The following is a 17,430-nucleotide window of genomic DNA, read 5'->3' on the forward strand; positions in this document are numbered from 1 at the left end:
CGCATGTTTTACCTGATCAGTAAAGACTGCATCCAGCCAGATAAGGACATAACCAAGCACACTCTCCACTATCAGTCCTCACCAGAAGACTCTGTGACTATAAAAGAAGAAAGGCTTCAGCAGCTTGAAACGGCCGTCCCAACTGACACCATCTTGCTGTCACTCGTGATCAGCACCCAGCATCTCCCACCGAAGGCTCTGCCCACATCAGTGACTCTGCTATTTACAACAGCCAAGATGTGGAAGCAACCAAAGTGTCCATCAACAGATGAATGAAGAAAATGTGGCACATATACACAACGGAGTACTACTCAGCCATAAAAAAGAATGAGATGCTGTCATTTGCAACATGGATGGAACTGGAGCTCATTATGTTAAGTGAAATAAGCCGGGCACAGAAAGAGAAACTTCACGTGTCCTTACTTATTTGAGGGAGCTAACAATGAAAACAACTGAACTCATGGAGGTTGAGAGTAGAAGGATGGTTACCAGAGGCTCGGCAGGGTAATGGGGTGGGAGGGGAGTGAGGACGGTTAACGGGAACAAACATATAGTTAGATAGAATAAGACCTAGTATTTGATAGCACAAGAGGATGACTACAGTCAATTATTGTACATTTAAAAATAAAAGAGGCCAGGCGCGGTGGCTCACGTCTGTAATCCTAGCACTTTGGGAGGCCGAGGTGGGCAGATCACCTGAAGTCAGGAGATCGAGACCATCCTGGCCAAAATGGTGAAACCCCATCTCTACTAAAAATACAAAAATTAGCCAGGCATGGTGGTGGGCACCTGTAATCCCAGCTACTCAGGAGGCTGAGGCAGGAGAATTGCTTGAACCCGGGAGGTGGAGGATGCAGTGAGCTGAGACTGCGCCATTGCACTCCAGCCTGGGTAACAAAAGCGAAACTCTGTCTCAAAAAAAAAAAAAAAAAAAAAGAAAGAAAGAAAGAAAGAAAAGAAACAGCGTCAATAAAAGTCTGACCTTGTGGAAAGACACACAAGTGTGTGGACCTGGTTATGCCTGACCTTGCGCTGCTCACAAGTGTGGCCAATGTGGCGGGGAGTGTTCTAAATAGGAAGGTCCCCCGAGTCAGGGCACCTCCTGAGAAGTGACGAGGGCTGAGAAGTTGCCTCTGGATTAGCGACCTTGGCAGGAGCTCTCCCGCGGGACCAATGGGACCAAAAGCCAGCTGGAGTGGATGGAGGAGTAGGGGGAGAGCCTGAGGCAGCGGGACCAGTCGGCTGGAGGGTGTGACCTAGGGCAGAGACAGCCGGCAGAGGGGAGCAGCCCAGATTCCTGCCCCACCCTCAGGTCCAGGATGTGACCTGTGAAATGTGGGATGTGAGGAAAGGAGATTCGAGCCAGCTCGAATCTCAGGCTCCCGAGGCTGCAGAGATGGTCCTGGGAACAGGGGAGCTGGGTTGATGAGAGCAGCAGTCCCGGCCTGAAGGTCGGGAGATGCTGGGCTGGAGGTCACCTCCACAAGCGCTCCCTTTGTAGGGAGGGTAGGGTCAGGCCTGAAGGGGGAATGCATGACAGGAGAGTGGTGGAGGCAGAATCCAGGGCTCTGCCCGCAGCCCTGATGTCCTCGGGAGGGATGAATGAAGGGACGAAGGAGCAGGCAGCACAGAGCTGTCCCAGAGGGACAAAGAAGCGTGCAGCAGAGGCTAAGGGTGCCAAGAAGTGCCTGGTCAGCTGTCAAGTATTGCAAAGGCCACACAGGATGAAGACTGCGGGTGGCCACCGCTCAGTCTGGCTCAAAACAGCATGGATGGCAGTTTCTGCGGAGTGGCCAGATACAAGGACAGATTGCAGAGCCTCGGGGAGAACGGGCAAGGAGGCAAGAGGAGAGAGCCAAAAAATAGGCTTGGTGGGAAGGAAGGAGACACTGAGGTGGCAGCTGGACAGAAAAACATCAGAAGAACCTTGGTCAGGCGTGGCCATTTTCATGCCTCCTCCTTCCCTCTCTTCCTCCTCCCCACCATGCATCCGATTTCAGTATCTTCGGCCCCTAAGGTCCACATTCCAGATCCAGCATTTACTGGTTGAGTAGCCTTGGGAAAATCATAAGGAGCCCCTTCAGGCTGAGCTCCTGTCACGACATGAGACGAACGCCATAGCAAAATGGGATTCTTCAACTATTTTTGAGATGGGGTCTTGCTGTGTCACCCAGGCTGGAGTGCAGAGGCACAAGTCCTGGTTCACTGCAGCCTCGACTGCTGGGGCTCAAGTGATCCTCCCGCCTCAGCCTCCCTAGTGGCTGGTACTACAGGTGCACACCACCACACCCCGCTATTTTATTATTTTTTTTGAGACAGGGCCTCACTGTCTCCCAGGCTAGAGTGCAGTGGCACCATCACTGCTCACTGCAGCCTCAACATCCCTGGGCTTAAGGGATCCTCTGTCTTCAGCCTCCCAAGTAGCTGGGACTGCAGGTATACACCACCACACCTGGCTAGTTTTTCTCTCTTTTGTAGACAATGTCTTGCTATGTTGCCCAGACTGGTCTCCAGCCCATTGCATGCCCCCTGTGGTGGTGGTGATCCATTAGAAAAACAAATAAAATAGGATTCAATTGATGCCAACTTAAACACACCTGCGGAGGGGTGGAAAGCTGTCACCTTACAGGAAATCTTTGTCCTTCACATCTGTCTCTGGTTGCACGTGTTAACAGCTTCCCCCACCTAGTGGCAAGGAAAGTGGTGGATTCCAACTGTGGAGGAAGGGTCCCCGGGGTGCACGGGGAGGGGCGCGGGGGAAGGGCGCAGGGGGAGGGGCGCATGGGGAGGGGTGCAGAGGGAGGGGTGGAGGGGCACAGAGGGAGGGAGGGAGGGGTGGAGAGGCGTGGAGGGAGGGGTGGAGGGGCGCAGAGGGAGGGAGGGAGGGGTGGAGAGGCGTGGAGGGAGGGGTGGAGGGGCGCAGAGGAAGGGGTGCAGAGGGAGGGGCGCAGAGGGAGGGGCAGGGAGCCCCAAGTCCCCAGGGGCCCACCCAATGCTAAAAATGTGCAGTGAGGAAAGCCAGAACGCACTTCGGTTCCATTCCATTTTATTACAATCCTGTCCTTGAGTTCCAGAACGAATGGCTATTTTTTAATACACAACCCCAAACACTCCTAAAATGGATCTTGTTAACATTCAAAAGTCTCCCATTTCTTTCTCAGTATATTAAATCAAAAGGAAAAAAAAATCTTAAAAAAAAAATCAATAGGTTTAGTTCACCCCAGGAAAAGCACCTTTACAACAGGAAACTAAATTGTCAGGAATCTGACCAAAGACACAAAGCAGCAGATAAGATTCCCGACAGAAGAGAGTGACTCCCACTGGAACATAAATAGATCCCCCCAAAGTATACATATTTCACATGAGTGTGTACATATACATGTCATATATTAAAAAAAAATTGGTTTCTATACCCAAAAAGTTATTCAGAAATAAATCAACACCCCGAGACCGGGGATGTCGGGTGCCGCAGCCAGGTTACACATCGAGCTTGCACCTCGCTCTGTGCAGGTGCTCCTCAGTGCACTGTGCACACTGGCCTGGAGGGGGCTGGATGGGGGCCTCTGTCCTGCCCCCCAATCCCCAGGCCTGGCAGATCCAGTGTTTGCAGAAAAGTGAGCCAGGGAAATCTAGGAAGGCAGGTGCCTGTGTGGTCCCCAAACCCCCTGGTGCACAGCTCAGGAGCCAGCTGGAGGCTGGGGGCAAATGGCCAAGGCCACCGCCAGCTGCCCTGCAGGCTGCCGTGGGTCCTGGGGTAAAGGGAAGTGCTTGGAACCCCAGGAATGAACAGCAGCACTCTCACTTTTTCACAGCAGGCCTGACTCTGAGGTCTGCCAGGCCCTGGAGACCTTTGTAGTATCGCCAGTCTGGGCTTCTCCTGGGATCCAGTGGCCTTTGGGAGAGGGAGTGGGCTTTTCGACCCGCCAGGCCTGAGCCTCGTGAGCCTGTTGTGTGAGTGTGTGTGTGCTTAACGGAGCTCAACACATTGCAAATGAGTGTTCTACTGGGACATACTGGAGTAGTGTCTGCTTTGGGGGAAGTCAGTTTGTCATTGCATCCTAATTGGTCCCCATGCTGACGTGGATTTGTTCCAAAGATATCAGCTGCTGGAAGCGGCAGACACAGAAGACACGTTACACACCTGGAAGCGTAATCCTCTCGGGGCTTGGCACAGTGTTTCCATTCACAGAACAAACAGCAGAAATGCGTGGGAACCCCTTTCCTCATTCCAAACCCTTTCCTGGCACCGCAGGCAAGCAGGAGAAAAGGCCGTGAGTCGGAAGGCGCGTCAGTACTTTTCAGGTTTGCAAGCTCAACCACGAGACAGTCACACGCAGCCGTACTCATACCACACGGTCTGCGGGTCCCCGCCGGGCTCCGGGGAGGCTGGACTGCTCTTTGAGACGCTCCCTCGACTGCAGTCCTCGGGGCCCCGGCTGGGGTGGGGAGCCAAATCAGGAGACCGACCTGGGCTCTTGGCCGGGAGCCCCTCACTGCAGCCCTGCCCCGGGACCCCGTCTCCCTCTGAGAGGCTGAGCCCTGCCCGGACAGGGGCGATGGTGGCCACCTCCCCTGAGCGTGGGGGCGCCTTGGGCTTGGTCCTGGCAGCCGGGGCTGCAGCAGGTGAGAAGTGCGGGAGCTGGGAGTTGCTGCCACTGCCAGCAGCAGCAGCACCAGCACCTGCAGTGGCAATGGCGGGGGCTGTGGCAGACTGATGCAGGGGAGCCAGCCTCTCCTCCTTTGGAGGAGCCAGGGAGAAGCGCCTCGTGTCCAGCGGCCGGCTGCGGGGACCTGGGCCCTGACAGGAGCTGCCAGCCTTTCCCACAAGTGGGGTCCGCTCCCGGGCCAGGCTGTGGGAGCTTGGGGGTGCGGGGCTTTGCAAGGTGTGGCTGCCTGTCTCTCTGCCCCCTAAGGCCTCAGAAGCCCCCAGCTTCTGAGGGGACTCCTGTTTACAGGCCTCTGGCCCGCTGGCCCGGAGAAGGTCAGCTGAGGCCAGGCTGAAGGCCCGGCTCAAGGAGGCACTGCGGCTGGCAGGTGCATGGGAAGCGGGGGGCACCGGACCCTGCCGGGGTCTGCCCAGAGACAGGCTCTGGGGAGGCTGGGCCTGTCTCGGGGCCACGCTGGGTGGGGCCTCGGCCTCAGTCAGTCTGAAGTTTGGCTTTACGTACTGCCCGGGCTTCAGCAGCCTCCCCTCCGAGGTGGGGGCGGCCATTTTGACGGTGGGGGCCACAAAGTTGGTGAGCATCTTGGCCCCTTCTTTCTTGGCAGGTGGTCCTGGTTGGCCTCCGCTGGCTGGGGGATCGCTGGCCTTTCGGAAGTAGTCGCTCAGCAGGTCATCCCGGCAACTGGGAGTGTCCTACGGGGAAGAGAGTGAAGGTTGGAGGTGGGCATGAGGGTTGGGCGGGTCCTCGGAGCCTCCTCCTGCCCAGGACGCCCCCGAGCAGCCCACGGGGCTGGGACTGCAGTTCCTGCCTGCCTTTCCCGAGGCACCTGTGCTGCCCCTGCCACACACCAGCCCTGGGCAGGACAGTGAGGGTGGCTGAGGCAGCATGGGACCACCAGGAGAGAACCCCAGATTCCCCCCAGGCAGCCCCCTAACTTTACAGATAAGGAAACGGACCCAGAGAGGGAAATGACTTCCTACAAAGTGAGTAAGTTTCCCAGAAACCTCGACTACAGCCGACTGCTTCAGTCTGTCTGGTTTCCACCGAGCACAGCAGGAACTAGAACCCTGGCGGATGTGAGCAGGGCCTTCCTTCCCCGGTCACCCCGGGACATCATAAGGACTTCACCTTGCGCCACCGAGAGCAAGAGGAACAAGAGCAGCTCTTGAAACGCCGGAACCTTCACTGCCACTCAGACCTCTCTCTGGGCCCGAGAAAGAGAAGAGGCAGAATGGCCCGAGAAAGAGAGAGGGTGCGGGGGACAGAGAGGTACAAATGGGGTCCGCAAGGGTCCAGAAGGGGGAATGGTGGGGCTGCACAGGGAAATGAAGACACCGGGAAGGCCCAGCCACCACGCTGTCCCCGCTAAGCTGCCGCCTGGGCTGTGCTTCCCCTGCCCCGGGAGCAGGTGTCATTTGCCACCACCTTGGGAATAGGCAGAACCACGGAGGCAAGGGTCTATGGCCCCCTCAGGGAACTGCAGCCTTCTGCAAGCACAGCTTCTCCTGAGGCTGACATGGATGAAGAGGAAGAGAAGTCAGCTCATGGGGGATGAGAGGCCGGCAGGTGTCAGCCTGAAGGCGGGTTGGTAGCTCAGGAGCCATCTGCACCTGCCAGCAACTCCTGTCCCACACAAACATCTGGACATGGTGCCACTGGACAGAGATGCATCTGCTGTTTTATGTAGTTTGACACTACACATCTTGGGTGGGCGTCCAGTAAGACCCATGATATCCACAGGTACCTTTCATCACCTGTGGGGCCATGTGCTGTTCTGGGAACCACATGTATAATTGCAAAGAAACTCATTTAATTCTCAAAATGACCTTGCAAGGTTGTTGAAAGGCTGTGTCAAGGTAAAGAAACAGGTCACGGAGGTTTGGCAGGCCATGCGTCCAGAGAGAGGTAGACCCAGATGAAAGCCTGTGGCTGCCTTACTCCAGAGCTGCTTTCCATTCCACCAGACTCCTCCCTGCACACCTCAGAGCCTTTGATACCCACCCTTCCTGGCCACACAGGGAGCCCCATCTTGTGACACGCCCTCCCTGCATCATCGACGCCCAGAGAGTGGGGGCGCGGTGGGCATACGGTTGTCATTTCCCTGGAATGGGAAGCCCCTGTGTACATTAGGGGCCTTGTATGTCAGGGGTACCAGGAGGGAAGTCAGGTGTGTCAGGGGTAGGGGGTTAAATATCCCAGGCAGACAGAGGGGGCTGGCTCGCTGCATGCCAGCCATCAGCTTTCAACAGAAACTGCTACAGCCAGACTGTTTTGGTCTCATTTACGCTAAAAATGGAAAGGTAACAGTACAGGGCATAGGGAATGGGGACTGTGAGGACGAGTCTGAGCTGAGCAGGGAGGGGTCCCACTCCTTGCTCAGGACCTGCCTGCCAGATCTCCAAAGGGAAAGAAAAGCATCATAAGGGGCATATAACAAAAAAAGACTGAGAAGGAAAGCCTTCCAGCTGTAGGCCCCCCAGCCCCCCAATTTCTGGAGTGTTCTTCTTCAGTCCATTAGACCAGCAGTTCTTTTTTCTTTTTTTGGAGACAGAGTCTCACTGTGTTGCCCAGGCTGGAGTGCAGTGGCACAATCTCGGTTCACTGCAACCTGAGCCTCTCAGGTTCAACAGATTCTCCTGCCTCAACCTCCCGAGTAGCTGGGATCACAGGGATCTGCCACCATGACCCGGCTAATTTTTGTATCTTTAGTAGAGATGGGGTTTCACTATGTTGGCCAGGCTGGTCTCGAACGCCTGACCTCAAGTGATCCACCCACCTCAGCCTCCCAAAGTGCTGGGATGACAGGCCTAGACCAGTGGTTCTTAAACCATGGTGCCTACCCAGCCACAAGACCATTATCTGGAATTTATAAAGATGCAAATTCTCAGCGAGCCCAACCTCAGACCCATTGATTCAGAAACTCAGGGGATGGGTTCTGCAGTCTGGCAAGGCCCCCAGACGATTCAAACGCACGCCTGAGTTTGAGAACCACAACATTAGACCACTAACTTCTCGAGGGCAGGCCCTCCTTTGTTTTTCTCCAGCTTTGGCTTCTCCAGCTCCTTGCACAGAGTAAGTGCTTGGGAGAGAGAAATATTTAAATGAAGGAAGGCAGGGCCATGTTTTATATTTCTCTCGTGTCAACTGCAAGGCTGGGCACAGCACATGCAGGCAAAGAAAATCTGCTGCTGAACTGGTTTGCTTTGCTTTTCAAGAGCAGGCATCATGCATACTGCTTAACATAAGACAGTAGGTGCTCAATAAATATCTACCAAACACACACTTTCTTTTCTGTGTCACTGTGCCCTAGTAATGCAGGTCACAGGGTTTACCAGAGAGCTAGACAAAATCCAAATGTATTTCTTTAAGGGGAATGAGACGGAAAGACTGAAAAAGCCTGAAGTTTTAAGAATCCTCAAAAGGGCTCAATTGCGGACAATGAACTTCACTCAGTAACCCAACAGCTCACGTGACAAAATTCAGAGCACTTTAAAGATGTATGTGCAGCTTCAAAAAAGCTAAACGAAGACCTACAGAGGTGGCAGGAGGTTGTCAACAGGCAGTGTTTAGGGTGAGGAGCTGCAGAGCTGGGGCCAAATCCAGCTAGCCGCCTGTTTTTGTATATCCTGTAAGGTGAGAATAGTTGCTACATTTTTATTTTTATTTTATTTTTTCTTGAGACAGAGTCTCGCTCTGTCGCTCATGATGGAGTGCAGTGGTGCAATCTCAGCTCACTGCAACCTCTGCCTCCCGGTTTCAAATGATTCTCCTGCCTCAGCCTCCCGAGTAGTTGGGATTAAAGGCGCCTGCCACAATGCCCGGCTAATTTTTGTATTTTTTGTAGAGACGGATGTCTCTACAACTCTGCTTATCTTTTGTAGAGACGGGTGTATTTTTTGTAGAGATGGTGGCCAGGCTGGTCTCAAACTCCTGGACTCAGGTGATCTGCCCACATTGGCCTCCCAAAGGCTGGGATTACAGGCGTGAGCCACTGCACCCGGCCAATTGCTACATTTTTAATTGGTCAAAAAGAAATTTTGTAAAAATGTATTTCACAACATGCGAAAATCATATGAAATTCAAATGTCAGTGTCCATAAGTAAAGCTTTATTGGATGTCAGCCATGTCCATCTATTGACATAGGATCAAGTGTCTGCTTTCTCGAATGTGGCAGAATTGAGTAGCTACAACAGAGACTGTGAGGCCCAGAAAGCCTAAAATCATTCCTCTCTGGCCCTTTCAAGGTCCTTAAAAGTTTGCCAACCCCTGCTGGAGAAAATGCAGGGGAAGCGGGTACTCAGAGCTCTGCCATGAAACCCAGTGTGAGATCCTAGCCCTGTAAGTCAGGTGCTGGCCACGCGCCCTTGGTGCCGGCCACAAGCTCTGCCAGCTCACTTCCCAGACCCAGGGGAGAGCAGCCTCCAGGGTCAGGGGCTGGCGGCTGGCTTGCGGTGACTTGCCAGCTAGTGCTCTAGTCAGCCTCTCATGTCCAAGCCAGTCCTGTGCCTAGGCCACGCCACCCCTACCCCATCCCTTTCTGCAGCTATGATCCTGAGCTAGGAAGAGACAGAGAGGGAAGAGAGACAGGCCAAGTCTGCGTCCAGATCACTCACATGGGTGGGGGAGCTGCGGTTGCTCTCCTCCAGGAACTCCTCCAAGGTGACCATCTCACTGCTGGGGGAGGCCGAGCAGGGCCGCACTCCGACGTGCGGAGGGGCTGTGCCCCTCTTCTGGGCACCCTCCTGTGGGAGAGGCCCGTTCCAAGGCAAGGGGTACTCGTGGCGGCCGAGGGCGTTGCGTCCCGGTGTGCTGGCCTCCCGGGGCAGAGTGGCCAGGTCCCTGCTGGGGATCAGGTCTTCGCTGCTGAAGCTCTCGGACCGGCCATGGAGCTGCTCGGAGGAGCCTGGGTGTCAGGGCAGGAGACAGAGGACCCTCATCAGTCTTGGCAGCCCTCTGGTGGCTTCTAGAGGCTTCGTGCTGCCTTTGCCCACTTCAAACTATCAGAGTAAAACCCTTGCCCGAAAACCCAGGGCTTCCTCCCACCAGGCTGAAAGTCTGGACTCCTTTTGAATTTCACTTTCGCTTTAAAAACAAAATAGCTTGAGATAAAAGTGGAAAGCTTCTGCTGAAGTTTAAGTTATTACTGGCTGTAAGGCACTGCCCTTGTCAGCGCTCGCTCATTCACGTATTCAAAGCTTATTCAGCACCTGCTATGTGCTAGGGGCTAAATGCACAGGGAAGGTTCATGAAGAAAGACCACATTCTGTGCCTAACACAAACCATACATGTTCCAAGAATCAAACTCCTCCACATTTGTTCTGTGGCCACAGGAGAATGGAACTAGGGTTACTCTCCCCATTCTTCAGATGAAGTAAATGAGTCTCGGGACCTGTGCCATGCCTGCATTCTCAGTGCTGCTCGGGGGAGAAGGGAGCTGAACCTCAACCCATTCCAACTCCCAGCCTGTGCCTGAAACTGGACTGTGTGTCCTCTGAATGCGTCAGAATGCATTTGGAACCCCTAGTCATGTATTTCAAAATTTATAATAATATGAGCCCAGAGCGAACACCAAATACACTTTTTTTTTTCCCTGAGATAGGGTCTCATTTCTGTTTTCCAGACTGGAATGCAGTAGCATGATCACAGCCCACTACAACCTTCACCTCCCAGGCTCAAGCGAGCCTCCCACCTCAGCCTCCTGAGTAGCTGGGACCACAGGCATGTGCCACCATGCCTGGCTAGTTTTTTATTTTTTGTAAAGATGGAGTTTCGCCATGTTTCCCAGGCTGGTTTCTAACTCCTGGGCTCAAGCGATCCACCTGCTTGGGCCTCCCAAAGTGCTGATTATAGGCGTGAGCCACTGTGCCTGGCCCAAATCAATTTTTAAAAGTACACAGAAGCACAAGACTTACCTTTTAGGTTAAGAGGTGAGCTGTTGCTGGATGTGTTTCTACTGCTCTCTAAGCTACTTGGCCGCGACACTGAAAGGAAATGGCAGTGTTAAAATTAAAAAAACAATGACCAGGTATATCCCAGATTAGCCATCTGAGAAAAACTATGCACTAAAACAATCCTGTGCCAAAGCTAAGCCCAACGCTCTCAGGAAGGAGGAACTCTGGGACTCCCTCTGCACTCCAGTGAGGAAGCCTCGCTTCACCAACGGAGTGCTGGGCACAGCACAAGTAGCCATCAACAGATGATAACTCTGCTTATCTACATTTATGAGGCCTGGGGCTGTAGCTTCAAACAACTTCACAAAGGAAATCTCACACAGAACGCCAGTATAGAGGGCAGACAAAAAAAGGCTGCGCTGGGTGAACCAGAGGTTGAGGTTGCGGGAGGCCCTCCTCTATTACTGCAAAGAGCTTTCTGGAACACATGTGGACAGCCTCAGCCGAGGCCACGGGAAGAGAGATGAGGGCTGTTCAGGGCCATGTGTGCGCACATGTAAGTGCGTGCACCTGTAACCAGGGAGGTGTCACATCGGGGACCCACAGGGAGCAGGTGCCAGGGGCCTGGGAAGGAAAGGGGTGCTCCCTTCTCCTGGATATTTGCTGTTCTTCAGCTTCTTTTTGTCATTTGCCTCAAAATTTACATCTGCCCCAAAGGAAAAAAATCAAGGTTTATGGTGCTGAGGGCACCTGCCCACCTGGCCACAATAGGTGCTTGCCTGAGTGTGGCTCTGCCATGCCACCCCACTGCAGACTTTCAGGAAGGCTGGCACCATTCCCTACAGAGGGCAGGCCATCCCTTCCAGGGCCCACATGCCTCTCCTGAGCCGCTCCTCCAGCGGCCCTATCTCGAGAGCAAACGTGTCTATGCTGCTGTGCTATGAACCCCCGTGGCAGGGATGGCATTTCAGTTGTCCCTGCCACCCCCAGCATCCAGCAGGTGCTGAGCTGAGCCACCTCAGGAGCCTGCAGAAGAGACACCTGGGGTTCCTCTGCTCGCTGTGCCACAAAGGCAAGTTCACTCAGGTTTCCTGGGTCCACAGGGCACCTGGTTCCAAGGGCTGAGGTGCTCTGCAAACAGCAGATGTCCAGAAAACACCTGTTAGCAAACATGTTTGAAACTGAGCCAAAAACATACTTGGTGATAACGAATAGCCTAAAAACAGAATTGGTCCCCTCCCTGAGCAGTGAAAATGTGAAATAAACAAATGCACATCTCTCTTTAAAAAATAAGTAAATTTCAGTATAAGGACATCGTGATAGCAATCAACGGCCCGAAAGCACCATTGTTTATTTAAGTATTGCAACGCAAATCCTTTTCCCTTCTTTTTCCTAAAAGAAGCTAGAGAAAACAGAACATTTATGAAAAAAGCTCCTACGGTTAGCTGACTGATCGCAAACCTGGCTGCTCAGGGAGATGCACCCAGCACATAAGCCAGATTTCTTTTGTTGGATTAGCCTCCACTCAGCGTAAAGATGTAAGACTCCCGTTCATTCAATTGTTTCATTACAGTTCTTTACTCAAGTAGAAGACTGTAAGAATGTCAACATCATCAAGCTTTTTAGATCGTGGATAGCGGTAGGAGGTGATGCCAGCTCCTACACTTACCGAGCCTTTCAGAAGTAAACCGAAATCGATGTAAACTTTGAGGGGTCTTTTTAGGATTATTTTCTCACCCTTCTAGGGTTGCTTTTCAAAAATTAAACCAAGGCAGCTTTTGATTTTTGAGAAGGCAGGTACTGTTTACTGTCTCCCTTCTGCAGAAATTTATAACATGCCCGAATCAAATGACAAGTGCTTCTAACAATTTCCAAGACTAAATACGCCTCAGAGCTACTATGGGCAACTGCAGCCAAGTGAGGACAGTAAGGGACCTTCTTGAAATGAACACTCCCCACCTGGGCCACTGGAACTTCCTGGCCAGCCTGGAAGGGTGCTTGAAGGCATGAAAAGGAGAGGTCAGTGCTTCCAGAACTGTGATGCTTGGGAAGTAGCGAATTCCCCACCACTGGAGGTATATAAGTAGAAGCTACACACTCAGCCCCCTGGGGAGGGAAAGGAGAATGGGTCCCCGATTTCCACCTTCATTTGGTGTTGGACTCCCCTATAGGACTCAGCTTAAAGGAAAGGTACCGTGGATAAAAACCAGTCTGGAAACCCAGGCTGGAGGACACAGCACCCTCCCTACTCACCGTACTGCCTGTGGTTGGGGACCTCAAACTCCAGGGGTGGCTCACAGAGGTTGTCATCTGAGTTATAGCCTAAGGTGAAAATAAGGCTGGTGAGTCACGGTTACAGAACATGCCTTATCCACAGGGAACCCCGCCACCTCGCCTGGCATCCGGATCCCAGTAGCTCCAGCTCTTGGGGATGAGGGAGTGGAATGCAGATGCTGCCTTTGGGACCTGCCTCTCCTACCCCTCCACTATTTCTCCTGCTGGGACAACCCTGACACTCCCGATTCCCATCCCCTTTAAATCACACTTCCACCTCTGCTGTGGCTGGGACGTGTGGACCAAAGGCGTGTTCTGGCCTAAGGATGATATAAAAAGAGCTGAATATTGAGTATCCCGGGGAATCCTTTCCAGTCTCAGAGGCCAGCCCTGAGAGCAATTCGCTTTCAGCAATCAAGTTGTCTTCAGGTGGCAGGAGGAAGAAGGAAGAAAAAGAGGCAAAATCAGAATCTACTCCTTGAGGGGAGAGGCTGAATTCCTGGGGACTAACCCTTGCACTAACAGCTCCTGACCAGAAACAGACCTGGGATCCATCGGCCATCAAGCATTCGGCTTTTCCCTGAGGACTGGAAAATGCCCCACGCCTCAATCCTGCTAGTTTCTACCTGAGAGCAGACCCTGGATCCCCTCCAAAATGACAACAGGGTCTCCATTTTGGAGATGGTGACATGCCCACCTGCAACAGATATCTGGAGTGCGAGGGTCCCTTGAGGTCAGGACCCTGTCTCTGTTGCTTTGTTGTTCAGACTCAAGGTTCCGCATGCCCATGGCTTCAAGAGTCAGGTGGGTGGGTTTATTTATGCAAATTAACCCCTTCTTGCTCTGTCAGACTTCCAACACCCCAGAGGCAATCACTTTCAACTCCTTCAGCTGTTTCTTTGGATATTTTCCTATCTCTTAAATTATAAGGGGAATGCCCTTTTCAGTTTTAAGCATTATCTCTTCCTTTCTCTTTGCATATTTTAAATTTCCAAATGCTTCTCCCTTCCCTGTTGCTTTTTTATAGCATCCTGTTCTTGTTTCTTAGGTGCAATCATTTCTCTTATCTCTGATTTGAGTGTCACCTGGCAAGATCTGACTGAGCCATTCTGCTGGGACTCTCTCAAGCTAATGAGATTACTCAAAGAATATTTTAATCTCATGCCTAAAGATGTGAACTCCCGGCACCCTGGAGACAGGGAGTTCCTAAATCCTTCACTGAACCCGTTTGTTTTCAATACAGGACACCTGCCTCAACTGTGTCAGTGAACTTCCAGTTCAGAGACTCTATCCTTTCTTGGCCAGGTGTAGTGGCTCAACACCTGTAATCCCAGCACTTTAGAGGGCCAAGGCAAGAGCATTGCTTGAGGCCAGGAGGTTGAGACCAGCCTGGGCAACATGATGAGACCACATCTCTACAAAAAATTTAAAATACACATACACACATACACACACACACTAATTTAAAATATATAATTTATTTTCTCTCGAGAAAAAAACCCCAAACTTTTACCAAGGTAGGGCAATGGCAGTTGCCTGGTTTTAGCCCAAACTCTGGTTCTCAGCCCACCTTCACCTCCCTTCTGGAGCTATTTGGTGCCTTCACTTCCTGAATGCCGGTGGTGGCAATGGGTTCTGAGTCCCCATTGCAGTTGGGCCTCTGGAGGGTTTCCTGCCCAAAGTCCTTGGCTGGTAAGCACAGCTGCATCTGTGCCACCAAAACCTGTCAGCAGCCTCACCCCTCTGCTCACCACCTCTCAGACTGAGAGGGAGAGCGACCCCTCTGATTTCCGAGAGCCTGGGGTCTTCAGGAAGGACACTAGGCCCGATGCCCATGGCTCTGGAAGGGCCCGCGACTCACCTTTGGTGCGGCCTGGGTGCCGGGTGATGGGGGTGGAGCTGGAAGGGGCTGCAGTGGTGGCTGAAGTTGAGCAGGTCCGGGAGCCCAGCTCCGAGGGCCAGGACCTCATGGCCAGATCGGTGGAGGCATCTGTGCGGTCAAGGCTGCCTCTGTGTGGGGAGCCTCGCTTTGGTTTTAGATCCCCAGGGCCTGAGGCAGAAGAGGACATTGAGAAATGAGGCTGCCAAGTCCTATACCCAGGATGGGAAACCACACCATGGCCTAGAAGCAGGGCAGCAGGGCACGAGGACCACAGAGACAAAAGCGGGGCTGCCACAGCTCTCGGACTGCGACTTCAATGGGGCCTGGTGGGGCAGGTGGGGGCAAGAGGGCTTGGCTTCAGGCGGGTGTCGGAGGCCTCACGAGGATGGCTCTGGCTCTAATGCTGGGGTCATACTGCCAGCCCTGAGAGGCTGGGAGGAGACAAAGGGAGCCCCTGAGAGGATAAACTGTTGGTAAAAATCACACATATTCACTCTAGGACACATCTCCTGTGTAACACTGTCCGGAACTCCAATCCCTGACTTCCAAGGATCCAGGCCTGTAGCTGAGGATCCGAAGGTCCTGCTGACTGGACTCACTAAGGACTTCAAATAGAAGTTTATTGCTAACCTCACAATATTCTGTTTTTTTCAAAAAGGGAAGCCTTAATCTCTGCATGGTGAGACTAACTGCAAGAAAATTTTTACCTTGTATCTTGTGCTTTTCTGAAATCTCTAACTTTTCTACCATGAACATAAACTCTGGTCAAAATTAAATAACAACATATATAAAATCATAAAAGAAAAACAGCCCATAAAACCAACTACCCTACAGGAAGAGGACAGGCTCCCCCAACACAAGATAAAAATGAACATGGCTGTCATTCCTAAGAGCTGACAAAGCACTTTGCAGAGCGTCCCACTCTGTGTGCCCTGATGGCATGGACCCAGAGCCAGGACTTGCTGTTGTGGTTCGGCTTCTCCACCCATCAAGCTGTCTGCCCTCCCAGCCACTCAAAGTCTGGGCTCACTGTGCAGTTTTAAGTGCCCAGAGCTGATGATTTGAAATCAAAGGGAAATTTGGATTTTCAAAGATAACCCTGATGAGAAGCAAGATTCAAGTCTGCCTGAATTGGGACAGGTGGAATGAATCGGGACAGGTGGAATGAATTGGGACAGATCATCCTACAGGTGAAGCTAAAATTAGGATCCACAAGGGAGGCGGAGATGAGTGAACAGTTAGCATGAGCAGCGGACAGAGAAAGCACAATTCCAACAGCATGCGCGGAAGACAGGTCTGGAGGACCCGGTGCCATGGCAGCCCAGGGTTCCCAGAGTGAGGCTCATGAGATGAAGTCAGTGGCACATTAACCAACTCTCATATTTTAGTAGTTATGTGTTTATTCTTACGATTACCTTGTTTTTATGATGATACTTGTGTTTTCCACTTACAGGACTGATACTAATCTTTCCTTTTAATATATTTAACTCAAACTGTGAATCAATGTAAGGGAAAACATGTAGGTAATCATATTTTTGTAGGTAATCATAGACGGTATCAGGATATGACAAAAATAACGGAGATGGTACAGGGATGGCTAGAGACAGGAAATGCTCCATAGGTAATGGCCTAGCTGGCCGGCTGGCATTTTCCCTTGCTCGAGGCATGATTTGTGTGCTGATGTTCTTTCTGTCTCCTGCTGTTTTAACTTCAGCATCCAAGATGTCATAAAACCACAGCACAGTCATAAAACTTCACTCTGGGCTGAACTCTGTCTGGGCAAAATCAATCCAATTAGTCAAAATGCCTGAATGGAGCAATCAATCCTTCAAAACAGAACACATTTTATAAGGGCCTTACCGGAAAAGGCCCACAACTCAGTGCTCTGACAAAGGAAGAGGAGAAAAGGGCAGCAGTTTTAAATTTAGCTGCTTAAAAATGAGTCTTAAAAAAAACCCTCACTTGACAGAGGCTGTACATTTTAGGAAGTGCAGCAACCACCCGCCAGTGCTGCTTGACACACGGGCAAAACATAAGCTCGCAGGTGCAAGAGACGGGAGAGGGGCACGGCCACTCGACTTACTTAGTACGGACATCCTGGCCCAAGGACATGTGCACGTATATCCTGAGGCTCCCCCTAAAACTGTGTTGTGCTGAAGAAACAGTCCAGGGAGTGTGACAACTCATCTTCTATTTTGAAATCAGAATCCACGCTGGCTACTTTAAGCTTGAAATTGGGGGCAGGAGGAGGGGTCCGCTATCGGCCATCTGGCCTTTTAGACGCTGGCTTTTTTGTTTGTTTGAGTTTCGGAAATGAAGGAGGGTACACAATGCAGACACATGATAAAGGAAAGGGATTAGAAATCTCCAATGTCAGAGAAAGAGAGAGGCTCGTTAGGAGAGGATGGGATGTCGGAGGAAGACCAGAACCGCAGGCGTTTAGAGAGAGCTGGGTGGGTCGTTGGAGACTTGTCTTTGTCCTTGTTTTTGCTTTTCAAAAAGGGACTCTTTTTGCGCGGAGGTGCTAAATTGTTATCAATCGGATAACCCAAAGGAGGAAGGAAAAAGAAAACACAAATAAATGAAATGAACAATAATGACAAATGAATCGAAATTAGCTAAATGTACTTAAGAAATCAGAATCCCGTCTTGCCCAGGAAAGATGAAAACAGTACACAGTACTCAAGACCAGAATCAGGGCTCGGTAATCATCTGTGCT

General features: G+C 51.9%; 1 protein-coding gene across 3 annotated transcripts in view; it reads right to left on the minus strand.

Annotated features, from left to right (window-relative positions):
* Positions 1–3,032: 3,032 nt before the first annotated feature.
* Positions 3,033–17,430, minus strand: part of CCDC88C (coiled-coil domain containing 88C) — a 145,745-nt gene continuing 131,347 nt past the window's right edge. For 2 of the 3 annotated variants that reach the window (XM_054448673.2, XM_054448674.2), the window contains exons 26-30: positions 14,691–14,879; positions 12,809–12,877; positions 10,577–10,645; positions 9,278–9,567; positions 3,033–5,356 (exon numbers count right to left, since the gene is read on the minus strand). In XM_054448673.2, coding sequence (XP_054304648.2) covers positions 4,328–5,356; positions 9,278–9,567; positions 10,577–10,645; positions 12,809–12,877; positions 14,691–14,879 — 1,646 coding nt within the window. In that variant the 3' untranslated portion in view covers positions 3,033–4,327. Of the gene's footprint in view, positions 5,357–9,277; positions 9,568–10,576; positions 10,646–12,808; positions 12,878–14,690; positions 14,880–16,808; positions 17,236–17,430 lie in introns of those variants that run through there. The other variant, XM_054448677.2, reaches the window with a different exon arrangement.

The sequence above is a fragment of the Pongo pygmaeus genome, chromosome 15 (assembly GCF_028885625.2).
Source record: "Pongo pygmaeus isolate AG05252 chromosome 15, NHGRI_mPonPyg2-v2.0_pri, whole genome shotgun sequence".
Taxonomy (NCBI): domain Eukaryota; kingdom Metazoa; phylum Chordata; class Mammalia; order Primates; family Hominidae; genus Pongo; species Pongo pygmaeus.